The sequence below is a fragment of the Pantherophis guttatus genome, chromosome 2 (assembly GCF_059756535.1).
Source record: "Pantherophis guttatus breed Tessera chromosome 2, ASM5975653v1, whole genome shotgun sequence".
In the NCBI taxonomy this organism is placed as follows: Eukaryota; Metazoa; Chordata; class Lepidosauria; order Squamata; family Colubridae; genus Pantherophis; species Pantherophis guttatus.
In genome coordinates this window covers 111,495,790-111,511,155 of record NC_142064.1, presented here as the reverse complement: position 1 = coordinate 111,511,155, position 15,366 = coordinate 111,495,790, and the positions used below count along the sequence as shown (strand labels likewise).

At 44.0% G+C, this 15,366-nt stretch overlaps 1 protein-coding gene across 21 annotated transcripts in view; it reads left to right on the top strand.

The window, feature by feature from the left end:
* Positions 1 to 15,366, top strand: part of PNPLA6 (patatin like domain 6, lysophospholipase) — a 142,445-nt gene that overhangs the window by 91,338 nt on the left and 35,741 nt on the right. For all 21 annotated transcript variants that reach the window (XR_015732800.1, XR_015732799.1, XR_004594812.3 and 18 more), the window contains 3 exons: positions 3,439 to 3,514; positions 3,695 to 3,835; positions 3,916 to 3,979. Coding sequence is in view for 18 of the 21 variants with exons in the window: in XM_087888516.1 (XP_087744642.1) it covers positions 3,439 to 3,514; positions 3,695 to 3,835; positions 3,916 to 3,979 (281 nt within the window). In the remaining 3 variants the exon portion in view is untranslated. The remainder of the gene's footprint in view (positions 1 to 3,438; positions 3,515 to 3,694; positions 3,836 to 3,915; positions 3,980 to 15,366) is intronic.

Sequence of the window (15,366 nt, the reverse complement as noted above, 5' to 3'; positions counted from 1 at the left end):
CAGGGAAATCTTTGTAAATAAGTTAAATGAACACTTCTCACTGAAATCTCTGGGTAAAGTGAATAAATACCTTGGTGTGCAAATTAACAAAACTAAAAGGGGATTCAAACTTACACAGAAAGATAAAATCATCGAACTCCTAAACAAATGTAACTTAAATAATGCCAAAACCTGTGACACCCCTATGCAAACTGATTTTCTTAGAAACACTGATGAATCTTCCCCTGAGTTTAAAGACAACACATTTTACAGATCAGTTATAGGTTCACTCCTTTATATATCTAATTGGACTAGGCCAGATATTGCATTACCTCTCAATCTATTGTCAAGATATGTTAGTAAACCAACCTTGTATCATTGGGAAGCTGTCAAAAGAATTCTAAGATATCTGAAGGGTACATTAGATTTTTGTTTAATGTTGGAACCCAATAATGACAGAGAACCAAAAATTACTTGTTATGCTGATGCAGATTGGGCTGGTGATACATCATGCAGAAAGAGTACTTCTGGTTATGTTTTTCTATTGAATGATTGTCCAGTTTACTGGTATACTGGTAAACAAGAACTAGTAGCCACTTCTACTACAGAAGCGGAATATGTTTGTTTGTCCAAGGCTGCAAATAACCTTGTATGGTTCAATGATCTGATCACTGATGTTTGGAAGAAACCCACTTTACCATTTATTATGCATGAAGACAATAAAGCGGCCATTGAAATATCCAGATCCGATGCAATTGGACAAAGGTCCAGGCATATTGATATAAAGTTTAAGCATGTGAGACAACTGTCTCAAGACGGATTCATTAAAGCAATACATTGCGATACTTCTGAACAATTAGCTGACATATTAACAAAACCCTTACCTTCTAAACAACACAAATATTTAACTTCTAAATTATATGTATTATATTGTCCTGAATCAGAATGTAATTGGTGTTGTGTAACGAACCGGCATTTAGAGGGGGATTTGTCAGATGTAAATGCCTTATTCTCCAATGTGTAAATAATGTATATATGGAACATCAGAGGTTAACTTATTCTTTGGACTTTAATGTATTCATAATTTACCACTCCCATTCCTAGCTCCACCCCTTGTATATATAAGGAGCCACCCTCACCATTCTCGTCGCTTCTACCTTGAATATTCAGTGAATATAGAATGCCTATCATAATTAAAAAGAAATATATTTAAAGCTCTAACTCTTATTATCTTTATTGAGTCTGATCCTGAAAATATTGCAACAGTAAAATACCGGTCTGGTTATCAACAATGGAAGCATTAATATACCCGAATGTGTTGGGTCTGGATAAAATTTCAAGATATAAAGATATATTAAATGAACAAGGGAAATTAAAAACGAAACAGGAATTAAAAAATCAGGGAATTGAGTTGGACTGGTGGACCTATATGCAAATTCAGACGAGGTATAAGAAAGACGAAGGGCCGCTGTGGCTTAGTGGCTTAGATGCTGAGCTTGTCGATCGAAAGGTCAGCGGTTCGAATCCCTAGTGCTGCGTAACGGGATGAGCTCCCATTACTTGTCCCAGCTTCTGCCAACCTAGCAGTTCGAAAGCACATAAAAAATGCAAGTAGAAAGATAGGGACCACCTTTGGTGGGAAAGTAATAGCATTCCTTGCACCTTTGGCATTTAGTGATGCCAGCCACATGATCATGGAGACGTCTTTGGATAGTGCTGGTTCTTCGGCTTTGAAACGGAGATAAGTACCGCCCCCTAGAGTCAGGAACGACTAGCACATATGTGTGAGGGGAACCTTTACCTTTACCTTATAAGAAAGATACAGAAAACTATGAGTTTTATAGTGAACAACAAGAATTGGACAGGATACTACAGGAGACAGATGAAAAATTGATTTAAAAAATTTACAACTACTTATTGAGGTTTAAAATGAAAGAAGAAACAGTAAAGGAAACTATGATAACCTGGGCAAAAATTTTTGGATATACCACAGAATTAGACAATTGGGAAAAGACAATTGGGAAAGAAATTATAAATTGACAGTGTCAGCAGCATATAGAGAAATATAAAATGTTCTATAGATGGTACCTACCACCAGCAAGACTAGCAAAAATGTTCCCAACAGGTCACCAGAGTGCTGGAAATGCAAACAGACACAAGGAACATACTATCATATGTGTTGGACCTGTCCTTCGGTAAAAAAAGAACTGGATAAAGATAAAAAAGTAGTTAGAGAAAATGATAAAACAGCAAATAGATTTAAAACCAGAGCTATTTCTTTTTTTTCTTTTTTTTATTGAAATTAAATTTAATAAATTTTATTTATTAAAACCAGAGCTATTTCTATTAGGCATATTGACAGGGAAATACAATTTTTAAAAAATCCAATATTTAATGCTACATGTAATAACAGCAGCTAGAATTGTATGTGCTCAAAATTGGAAAAATGGAAATATACCTTATGTGGAAATGGTAATAAAGAAAATATTAGAATGTGCTGAGATGGATAGGTTGACAATGAAAATTAAAGACAAAGGAGAAACAGAATACTATTTAATTTGGGATGTATGATACAATTGGTTGGAGAGTAGATGCAAAGATTAGAAAAGTAACAATGAAAGACGATCAACGGACAAGAAATTAGAAATAAATATAAGTATAATGATAGACAGAATATTTATTGTAAATGATAGTATGGTAGGAGGTTATAAAAATGTAAAATATAAAACAAAATACATGGAATGATAACCATATAGAGATTTGTGTTAGAAATATGGAAACAATAGCTACGAATATGATACTGTATATTAGGAGATATAATAGTATATATAATGTAAGAAAAAAAGTGGATTAAAAAATGTATATCGCTGTTGCGATGTCTGAAATTGTGATGTAAAATGAAGAAAACTGCATAATTTTTTTTTTTAAAAAATACAAATTATGGCACTGTTAATTTCTTATGCAAACTTTTTGGATAGCCCCAACAAAACAGCATATGTTTGTAGACTCCTAGTTTTTCAAAGTCAGCATGATCAAAATTGAGCCGGAAGTGAGCCCTCATGTTGAGTTTTTCTTGTCTGCTGTGACCTGGCTCAATTGCATTATGAGAAAACACTAATGCTGCTTTTTCACATTGTAGCAAATCATGCTATCTTCTAAACAAGGTGGAGTCATTGCTGATAGTATGTTTTTTCTAGAAGGAGTTAAAGATATACTATGATATCCGGGGAAATACTTCAGGATACATGTAGAATTGCATTTTAATAGAGAATGGAGGAATGCTGTCGCAAGGCATTGTGAGCACTTTTTTAGATGTGAATAGGGAGAAAATCATTTTAAGAAGGTCAGGCTAGCATCTCATCTGCTGGATATTTCACAGACTCAGAAATTGTTGTTTATATGTATTACTGTTCAAATTCTGGGCACTGGCATCCTCCAATCTTCTAATGCCTTATATAGGTTGTCACCCGCCTTATCCACCTACTGAGCCAGAAGATCCTGGGGAATCTGCAGCAGTTACGTGGCTCTTTCCCAGGTAAGAGTATTCCACTTCAGGCTATGCACCAACTTGTTGCCATATCGCCAGAAAGCATTAGGGCTTGAAAGAGCATCCTCATGTGACAGAAAGCTATGGAGTTGTGGCTTCAAGTATTTAATGTTTCTTCCAGGTATTTCAGGTACTTGTGTTTCAATGATTATTGTATCTCTCATGTAGGTTCAGGTCTTGGCATGACCTCCAGTTCAGAACTGACCAATCCAGCTAGTAATCTCTCAACAGTGGCAGTACTTCCAGTGTGCGATGAGGTGCCCATGGCAGCCTTCACCTTGGAACTCAAACATGCTCTGAATGCAATTGGTGAGCTCTTATTAGTGCTCTCTTTTCCTTTGGTTGCTTTATTCTGCTGCTTTTGTCATCATTCTTCTTTTTCTTCACAGACCCAACCCTGCTACTGACCAGTGACATTATCCGTGCTCGTCTTGGGGCATCAGCATTGGATAGGTGGGTTGGGAACACACATAAGTTTGTAAGAAGAAACAGATACTGGAGTATGGGGATGAGATGTAGCATACTGTACTCTTTTCCCCCAGAGTATTTACTATCTGCCATATATTCTGTTTTAGCCATTCTGTCTGTCCATGGTCTCCTGTAGGGAAATACACTGGCATATATTTCCACCAAAGCATCTAGTGTGCACTGTCATAATGGCAATCATATTGAACCTAAATGTAGATATAAATGTTGTGAGAGTCCTTTATTCCCAAGGAAGAAGGTTGTGTGCAGCATCAAATAAATAAGGGTGGGTTTTCTGTTATCCAGATAGAACTGTTTTAGATATAGATATACCATATTTTCCGGCGTATAAGACGACTGGGCGTATAAGACGACCCCCAATGTTTCCTGTTAAAATATAGGGTTTGGGCTATACTCGCCGTATAAGACTACCCCTCTTCCAACGCACACCAAATAAAAATTAAAAAACATCAACTGGCTCACCCACAATGTAAAAGCAGCTGTGCTAAACCCAAAATGGTCCCTGCAACAAGCAGGAACCTCACACAGCCACAAAAAGCCCCAAAAAACAACTTTCACACTTTACACACACAAAATTCTACATACAGCTTTGTGAGATTTTGTGTGTTTGTGTAGTTAGAGTGAAACACTACAAAAACACACTAAATCTCAGAAAGCTGCACAAATATTATTTTATTTTTATTTTTATATGAAAACTAAATTTAAAACTTCCTAAACTTTAAATGGCTAGGTCTAAAAAAGAACAACTAAAAAAAACCCCAATTAACTATTTTTTTTAAAGCTCCCAAAGGGGAAAAAAACTTACCCAATAGAACAGGGGTCTCCAACCTTGGCAACTTTAAGACTTGTAGACTTCAACTCCCAGAATTCCTCAGCCAGCTTTGTTTTGCTGGCTGAGGAATTCTGCGAGTTGAAGTCCACAACTCCCTGCCTGCTTGATTGCAGGCAGGGAGTTGCTTGCTGATGGAATGGATTCAGGCAAGCGAAGCAAGGCAAGCAGCTAAGGTAAGCAAGCTGGAGGGGGAAAACTTTTTTTCCTTCTCCATGGCTCTGGCAATCCCAGCTGAGTTGTCTGATTAGCAGATCGTCAGAGTTTGGATCGTCAGAGCCATGTGAAAGGAGAAAAGTTTCTTCCTTCTCCATGGCTCTGGTGATCCCTGCTGAATTGCCTGATTAGCAGATCGTCAGAGCTTGGATCGCCAGAGCCATTTAAGGCTCGTCAGAGCCTTTCGGGCTGGTCTGCCTGGTTACAGGAGAACGACACCCAGCGTATAAGACGACCCCCGACTTTTGAGAAGATTTTCATGTGTTAAAAAGTATTGATTGCAGGCAGGGAGTGGCTTGCTGATGGAATGGATTCAGGCAAACGAAGCAAGGCAAGCGTTGCGATTAGTAGCTAAGGTAAGCAAGCTGGAGGGGGGAAAACTTTTTTCCTTTTACAGGGCTCTGGCGATCCCAGCTGAGTTACCTGATTAGCAGGCAACTCAGCTGGGATCGTCAGAGCTTGGATTGATGGCTCTGGTGATCCCAGCTGCGTTGCCTGATTGGCAGGCAACTCAGCTGGGATCGTCAGAGCTTGCAGAGCCACGTAAAAGGAAAAAAGTTTTTTTCCTTTTACATGGCTCTGGCATCCCAGCTGAGTTGCCTGATTAGCAGGCAAAGCTGGGATCGTCAGAGCTTGGATCGCCAGAGCCATTTAAGGCTCGTCAGAGTCTTTCCGGCTGGTCTGCCTGGTTACAGGAGAACGACACCCGGCGTATAAGACGATCCCCGACTTTTGAGAAGATTTTCATGTGTTAAAAAGTCGTCTTATACGCCGGAAAATACGATAGGTATAGGTATAGGTATAGGTATAGGTATAGGTATAGATAGATATATAAACTATATAGATATATAGTTTATTTGCTGAACTTTATTTGTGCTCTTCTCCTTTTCATCTGATGAAGTGGTTGCTGCTCACAAAAACATATATCTTTTAATAGAATTTGGAAAATGTTTTTCTGGATAATTGAATTTTTTCCCAAGCATAAAATTGTTTGGAGGTTTTGATTTTTTTCAAAGCAACCATGCAATACCTCAATGCCTCTGTCTGATTCTTAAATTCACCCTTATCCATTAGTTCATGGTTATTCAATCAGCAAAGAGTTTGCACTTGATATAGAGTTCCTCCATGAGTCTGAACAATATGTATAATATGTGAATTGGTATGAGATGTGGGAGTTTCTGCATAGGTTGTGTCTCTTCAATTAAGATGATTCGAAAGAAGCCAATCTTCATCTTTAAAAAAATGCTCATCATCAAGAAAAAGAAACAACAGGAAGGCGGGGCTGACATGGCGGCAACACAATGCATCTCCACAGAACTCTGTGGAATTGCGCTGAATTCGAGGTTCGAATAGGAGGTTCAGAGGGACCCAAATCATCCTGGAGGGGTGATGAAGACAGAGAGGACATTCCATTGATCACAAAGAGACAGCTAACTTCTTGTTTGATTCGGAAGAAGCTCTCAATCCTGCGGGAAGAAAAAGACGGCCATTGCGTGCTTGACCGGAGCTGTGACAGCTGACTGATGAAGCAAGCATAGAATCTGAGGAACAGTGTGATCGAACTGGGTGAGATTTTTCCAGCTCCTGTTGTGGAACTTGGCCCTGTAAAGTAAGCCTGGGGAAAAGTGGGACTCAAAGAAGAGGAGGTGGAATTATTTGTTTTCCACCACCCAAGAATAGTGGCAAGTAAACCTGAGAGTTATCTATAAAATTGGAAATAGATAAAAGAACTTTTCAGAAAGAGAAGTTTAAAAGCTAGCAAAGTCGGACTGGGGATTTAAAGTGCAAGATAGACTAAGTTGAAAACTTTTTTGAATATGAAATTTTGAACCCCGGGACTTTTAAAAAGCTTTGGATCAGATGATATAACTTAAGCTAATAAGAGAAAGGAGAAAAATAAATCAACAGCGACGTCTACTGGAGAAAGCCACAGAGAAGTGAAAGTAGTGAAAATATGACCTTGACCATTGAAGATAAGTGTCAGGGTTCTAAGGAACACTCCCAACAAAATAAAGCTCTGAGGTTCCTCAAAGTTCCAATTTATTAGAGATGTCATGTTGGCACATCTGGAGAAACCAGATGAAAGCTTCTAGGTTTTTCACATCCAGCTGACAGTTCACAGCCCTGCCCCACACCCACAAGTTCATCCCATTGTCCAATCAACTCTTCACACTCAACTGGATACAATCTTCCGTCAGTCTCCATCAGACGCAGGCAAAAGTCCTTGAATACGGAATGTTGTTATGACTAACTTTCTACCGCTCCAACAACAACCCCCTCCCAAATTCCCCAGCTAAAATATGTGGCAGTTAAGAAGCAAAAAAGAAAATTGTCTTCCAAAACTGACAGGCTTCCCCCTCCTCAGGAAATGAATGCATCCTGGAACAAGACTGAAGTCAGGGGTTAACACAATTAGCACATTAACTACCTCCCCCAGGAGGAACCTTAGGCTTATCTGGGAATTTATCACGAAATCGCCTAACTAAGGTGTCTGCCTGAACATCCCAATTCTTCACCCACGTGGCTTCAAACAAGGGGTATCCCTTCCAATGAATCAAATATTGCAAACGTCCTCGCTGCAATTTAGAATCCAAAATCTTCTTCACCTCATAATGAGTCTTACCTTGCACCACAATCGGCTTTGGGAGAGCAGCACGTTGAGGTCTCAATTTAGATCCCACAGCAGGCTTTAACAGGCTGCAATGGAAAACAGGATGAATTTTTCCCAGTATGCGGGGGAGATTTAACTGTACAGTCACTGGGTTAATCACTTTCACTATGGGAAAGGGACCTAAATATTTTGGTCTTAACTTCTTACTCTTCAAACAAACGTTTGGTGGAAAGATACACGCAATCTCCCACCCGAAAGGGAGGTTGGAGAGATCGATGCTTGTCTGCTTGCTTTTTGTATGCTTTGGCCGCTTCATTCAGGCCTTTTTGGTATTCTCCCAGCCTTTCTTTAATGACTCGATCCATTCATTCAGAGTCATGGAAGAAGGTTGTTCTCTCAGCAATTCTGGCATAGGGACAAATTCCATGCCGCTCATAATCTGAAAAGGTGTCAGTCCCATACTACTATGCACCGCATTATTGTATGCCACTTCTGCGAAAGGAAGCAAGTCAGCCCAATTATCTTGCTGATAATCCACATAACATCTGATGTATTGTTCCACCATGGCATCAGCACGTTCCGCGGCTCTGTTCGTACTTGGATGGAAAGCCAAGTTAAGCCCCTGAGATGACCCAATGGACCTCAGGAACTCCCTCCAGAACTTAGTGGTGAACTGAACTCCTCGATCGGAGATCACCCGTCGCAGAATTCCATGCAGCCGGTAGATCTGTTTGACAAATATCTTGGCTAATCTCCTATCTGAGGGAAGTCCAGAACAAGGAATAAAATGGGCCTGTTTGGAGAACAGCCTATCACAGTCCATATTACAGTATTTCCACCACTTTCCGGGAGCTCTACTATAAAGTAGCTATTTCTTCCCCTGGGTGGCTGGGCTCAGCTACCTGTTGAAGCAAACCGGGAGGCTTCCCCGGTCTTGTCTTATTGCTGGCATGTGTGGCACAACTTTTTACATAGTCCTCCAAATCAGCTTTCATCTTTGGCCACCAAAACTGCCATCTAATCAGATGAAGGGTCTTTAGAAATCCAAAGTGACCAGCCAATCGAGAATCATGGCTATGCTGGAGCACCAGGAATCTCATGCTGTTGGGGACGTAAATTTTCGAACCTTTCCAAGCTAGTCCATCAAGGGTCATCAGTAGATAGTGCTGCCTTCAAGTCGGCAGTTAGCTTCCCATCAATGGGGTCAGTCCGCCTGCTGGCCTGACTCCGGGTAGTGACTTGCGCCGCACTCTGCGTGTCCAGGATGATGGCGTGGACAGCGTCCTCCCTCTGGCTGTTATATTGGGGTTTCCTTGACAGGGCATCTGCAAGCAGGTTCTTTCCCCCCCCCCCCCCGGCATGTATTTCAACTTGAAATCAAACCGCTTGAAGTACTGTGCCCAGCGAACCTGTTTGGGGGAGAGCCTTTGTGGGGTCTTTAAGGCTTTGAGGTTTTTATGGTCTGACCATACCTCAAAGGGGATCTTGGCTCCTTCTAGGAAGTGTCGCCATGATAGAAGAGCCCAACAAACAGCAAAGGCTTCCTTCTCCCATACTGCCCATCTCCGTTCGGTGTCTGTGAGTTTTTTGGACACATATGCATAGGGAGGCAACTACCCTTGGGGGTCTTCCTGAAGGAGCACTGCTGCCACTGCAACGTCACTGGTGTCACCCTGGACAATGAACTGCCTATCTGGGTCTGGGTGCTGAAAGATGGGCTCCTCTGCAAATCGCCATTTCAAGCTTTCAAATGCTTTTTGACAGCTTAATATCCAGGCTAGCGTCTGCGTCGGCCGCGGCTTTGTGGGGAAGGGTCCTGTCTTTAGCAGTTCAGTAAGCAGCAGGGCCACTTCCACTAAGGCTGGGATGAATTGCCGGTAGAAGTTAGCCAACCCCAGGAAACTTTGCAGCTGTTTCCTGGTGTGAGGGGGCTGCCAGTCAAGTACGGCTCTCACTTTCCCAGGATCCATCTCTATGCCTTCATTCGACACTCGGTAGCCCAGGTAGTCCAGAGAAGTTTTGTGAAACTCACATTTGGACAGCTTTGCACAAAGTTTTGCGGCTAACAGTTTCTTTAGTACTTGTCGGACTAGTTTCACAGGTTCTTCTAATGTCTCACTGAATATGAGAATGTCGTCTAAGTAGACTAGAACCCCTTTGTATAAATGTTCATGCAGCACTTCGTTAATCAATTGCATGAATACTGCAGGGGCTCCTTGGAGACCAAAGAGTATGACTTTGAATTGGAAGCTACCTAATGGGCAGTTGAAAGCAGTCTTCCACTCATCCCCTTCCTTTATGCGCACCCTGTAGTAGGCTTCTCTCAAGTCAAGTTTAGTAAACACTTTGCCTTTTGAAAGGTAGTTCAATAGGTCTTTCATGAGGGGAAGGAGGTAGGTGTTTTCCACGCATACTGCATTTACTTCACGAAAATCCATGCAGAGCCTCACCCCCCCCCCCAAATCTTTCTTTTCCTTAAACAGCACCGGAGTGGCTACTCTGGATTTTGCAGGTTGATTGAACCCTCGGGCTAGATTAGTATTGATGTACTCAGCCATCTCTTTTGGGGTCATTGAGTACATTTTTGGTTTAGGGAGTTTGGCCGCAGGCTCAATCTTGATCGCACAGTCAGAGTGGCGATGAGGGGGAAGGATGTTGCATTCCTCCTCACTGAATGCTTCAGCCAGGTCCCTGTATTCCTTGGGGACCTGAGGAGTCCAGGTAGGACGTTGATGGCCGTCATGGCCGCCTCTCGTTGGCGGGGCCCCTGAGGGCTCGTCTCAGTGGGTTTAGCTTCAGGAGGGATGGGCGGCAAGGGGCCCGCCCCTATCATGACTTTTCGGTAGCTGTCCTCCCATTTGATTGTAGGGGCCCATTTGTCTAGCCAGGCGAGTCCCAGGATGATTGACTCTGCCATTTTTGGGGCTACTACGAATCAAATGAGTTCTGTGTGGATCCCCAGTTCCAATCTGACAAGCTCAGTGACCCGTGTAGCAGGGGTGCCACCTATTAAGGTCCTGTCTACTTGCTGAAAGTGTATGGGGCGGCTTAAGAGGTATGTTTTTATGCCTAGCTGCTCAACATTGGGGAAGCTAATTAAGCAATGGGTACAGCCGGTGTCTATTATTGCTGCTACCTCTCCATGCACCCCTGTCTCTGGCACGGTCAGCTTGACTTTGACTGCAAAGGGGTGGATGGTCCCACTTACCATTGGGTCATCTTCGCCGCTGCTACTGCTGACCGAGCCAGGCGGCAGGTCTTTGGTCAAGGTCTCTTCACTCTCTCCAGGGGGAGGGGAAGTCTTGACTGCCTGCCGGACAATTCTGCTGGTATCCGGGGGCTTTCGTGGTTCCTTCTGCCTTGGGCTGACATGGCGGGGTGTGGTTGTGGAACTGGCGCATGTGCCAGACACTCTGCAGCTCGATGACCCACTTGTCTACAATGGTAGCATTTGATCACCCCTGTAAATTGAGCAGGAGGGGTTTCAGTGGGGTTTGTTGGAGGATGTCGAGCCAAAGTTCTCCCTGGGGACCTCTCAGCTGAGGGGTTGTGGCGTGGGTGAACTTTTCTATCAAGAACTATTGACATGGTATACCAATCTTGCAGTCGCTCTGGCACCCCCCGGATTCCACAGGCGGTTCTGACTTCTTGATCAATGGCTTCTTTAAAATAATGCAGAAGTATTCTGTCCGGCCAATGTCCAAGATTCCCCGCGACCCATCTAAAGTCCCATACAAAGTCCTTTATGGGTCGATTTCCTTGACTCATCACTTTTACCTTGGCTTCACTCTCGTTGATTTGGTCTCGGTCTTCGAATCTGGCCTGGAGCAGCTCAACAAAACCTTCAGCATCATTTAATTCAGCAACCCCCTCATTATGCAGCTGGGCTATCCAGTCATCAGCATCTCCCTCATTCATCCCCTCTGAGATCGCAGATACTAAGTTGTGATCTGTTTTGTATTGCTTTCCATACTGATCAATATGAGCCCATACTCGGCTGAGGAAATAGGCCAGTTTGGTAGGCTTACCATCAAATGTTGCTCTAAACCGTGGTGGTAGTGCCCTTGCTAGCGGAATCGCCATGGCGACTGGAGGCGGGGCAGGGACCTGTTGGGGTGCTGCGGTGGGTGGCGGGGTGCATGCCAGCAGCTGAACTGGAACCTGCGGTGGTAGCGCTGCTCACTGCTGGATCAGACCCCACGGCAGTGCTGGGATTGTCAGGGCAAAATGGGCCCATGGTGATCCTGTAAGAGGGGGAAAAGACAGTGCTGGCATCCACTGGCACTGGACCCACCCCTGGCTGGGATAGAATCCCCAGCCTGGGGGAATAAATTCCACAGGGGGTAGCATGGAGGCAGGTTGATGAGGGCTGGATACGGGACGACATCCAGGTGATCGTTCTTTCGGTCCCATCTCTGGAGTTGGATCAGGCTGGCAACTTTTCCCAGAATCCATCTCCCTGGACCGAGCGCCTAGGCTTTGCATTGTCTCTGCAGCTTCAAGGCCTCGTACCACGCCTTCAGAAGGAGAATACCGGATCTCGATAAACCTTCCAGTATGTGTTCCCATGGCTCCCTCTGCAATCTCCTCTCTCTCTTCCATCTTCGCTGAGTCTTCGCACCACCCAAGCTTTAGGTTGGTGCTGGGGCTCAGCACCCCATTCAGCCCACTTTCGGAGTGCTGCTTAGTTATTTAGGAGATTCGGGGTTTATTTATTTATTTATTTTCAAATTTCTATACCGCCCTTCTCCTTTCAGACTCAGGGCGGTGAACAGACAAGTAAAACAGTTTATATACAAAAGTTAAAATAGATTTAAAATAATTAAATAATTTGGCCCATAATTTAAAACATTTCAATTTAAAACCAATTTCAAATTTTAAAAACCCATCATAAAATCAGGACAGCCCGGCTAACTGAAAGAGGTAGGTTTTAAGGGCCCGACGAAAAGTCCGGAGGTCTGGGATCACTCGTATCTCTGGGGGTAGATTGTTCCAGAGGGTAGGTGCCACCACAGAGAAGGCTCTCCCCCTGGGGGTTGCCAGCCGGCATTGTCTGGCTGATGGCACCCTGAGGAGGCCCTCTCTGTGGGAGCGAACTGGCCGGTGGGAGGCAATTGGTGGCAGAAGACAGTCCCGTAAGTACCCCGGCCCTAAGCCATGGAGTGCTTTAAAGGTGATCACCAACACCTTGAAGCGCACCCGGAAGTCCACCGGAAGCCAATGCAGCTCGCGCAGGAGAGGAGTCACATGGGACCGCCCCGTCGCTCCCATAATCCCCCGCGCGGCCGCATTCTGCACCAGTTGGAGCCTCCGCGTGCACCCCAAGGGGAGCCCCATGCAGAGAGCATTACAATAGTCCAGACGAGAAGTGACGAGTGCTTGAGTGACTGTGCGTAGGGAGTCCCGATCCAGAAAAGGGCGTAACTGGCGTATCAGGCAAACCTGATAGAAAGACCCCCTGGCCACGGCCGTCATATGCTCTTCTAAAGACAGCCGTGTGTCCAGGAGGACGCCCAAGTTGCGAGCCCATTCCGTGGGGGCCAATGATTCGCCCCCAATAACCAGTGATGGCGCCAGCTGGCTATACTCGGACGCCGGCAGCCACAGCCACTCTGTCTTGGAAGGGTTGAGTCGAAGCCTGTTTCTCCCCATCCAGACCCGCACGGCCTCCAGGCACTGGGACATCACTTCCAAGGCATCGTTGGGATGGTCTGGGGTGGAGATGTACAGCTGAGTATCATCAGCGTATTGATGGAACTCCACCCCAAAACCACGGATGATCTCACCCAGTGGCTTCACATAAATGTTGAACAGAAGGGGCGAGAGGACCGACCCTTGTGGCACCCCACAAACAAGGCACCTCGGGGTCGACCGCTGCCCCCCTGTCAACACAGATTGCGACTGGTTGGAGAGATAGGAGAACCACCGCAAGATGGTGCCCCCCCACTCCCAATCCCTCCAGCCGGCGCAACATGATACCATGGTCGATGGTATCAAAAGCCGCTGTGAGATCTAACAGGACCAGGATAGAGGAGTAACCCCTACCCCGAGCCCTCCAGAGATCATCCACCAACGCGACCAATGCCGTTTCCGTGCTGTACCCAGGTCTGAAACCGGACTGGAGTGGATTCAAATAGACAGCTTCATCCAGGTACTGGGGAAGCTGTCGCGCCACCACGCTCTCAACAACCTTCGCAATAAAGTGAAGGTTGGAAACTGGACGATAGTTAGCCAAAACAGCCGGGTCCAGGGAGGGCTTCTTGAGGAGGGGCCTCACAACCACCTCTTTTAAGGCGGCCAGCAAGACACCCTCACTCAAAGAAGCGTTAATAATCCTCTGGAGCCAGCCTCGTGTAACCTCCTGGGAAGCCAGGACCAACCAGGAGGGACACGGGTTAATGTCAGGGTTCCCAGGAACACCCCCAACGAAATAAAGCTCTGAGGCCTGAGGTTCCTCAAAGTTCCAATTTATTAGAGATGTCATGTTGGCACATCTGGAAAAACCCGAATCTGAAAGCTTCCAGGTTTTTCACACCCAGCTGACAGTTCACAGCCCTGCCCCACACCCACAAGTTCATCACATTGTCCAACTCTTCACACTCAACTGGATACAATCTTCCGTCAGTCTCCATCAGACACAAGCAAAAGTCCTTGAATACGGAATGTTGTTATGACTAACTTTCTACCACTCCAACAACAACCCCTCCCAACTTCCCCAGCTAAAATATGTGGCAGTTAAGAAGCAAAAAAGAAAATTGTCTTCCAAAACTGACCATAAGCTTGTTTGTTACAATAACACCTGCTCTAGCAAATTGTTTCTACAGGATAGCAGAGAGAGAGTGAAATACTGTCACTTTTTAAACAGTGTAGCTCTTTGAACGTAGATGAAAATATAACAATTAAAATAAATAGAAGCTGGGAAATAGCAAAGAACTATTTTTTTCTTCTCCCTTTTTGGATTTTTTTCTTTTTCTTTTTTCTTTTTTGTGAGTTATGAGCCTCAGTGATTGAATTTTGGGGTTTGGTGGGCTAAGTGGATTTTGTGAGTTATGAGCTGAGTAGTTGAATTTTGGAGCTTGGTGGGCCTAAGTGGACTACAAATTTATCAAATTCATCAATTTATCAAGAGAAGAAAGGATTAGGGAGGAAAAATTCAGGAAGAACCTGAAGATCAACAATATTTTTTTTCCTATTTTTCTTTGTTTTGGACTACAACAATAACAAGTGTGAAAATATTTGAAGACTTTGGTGGTGGTTTGATTTGTGAAAATACTCTCTAAATTGAAGTTGGTGGGGGATTAAAGAAATATTAGAATATTATTTGTGTTATAGCTTATTATCTTTTTTTTAAAATTTGATTTATATGCCGCCCTTCTACGGAGACTCAGGGCGGCTTACAATGCGTTAAGCCAGTGTTTCCCAAACTTGACCCTTTGAAGATGTATGGACTTCAACTCCCAGAATTCCTCAACCAGGCATACTGGTTGGGGAATTCTGGGAATTGAAGTCCATGCATCTTAAAATAGCCAAGTTTGGGAAACACTGCGTTAAGCAATAGCCTTCATACTTTTGTATATTTATACAAAGTCATCTTATTGCCCCCATAATCTGGGTCCTCATTTTACCTACCTTAAAAAGGATGGAAGGCTGAGTCAACCTTGAGCCTGGTGAGATTTGAACTTACAGTAATTGCAGGCA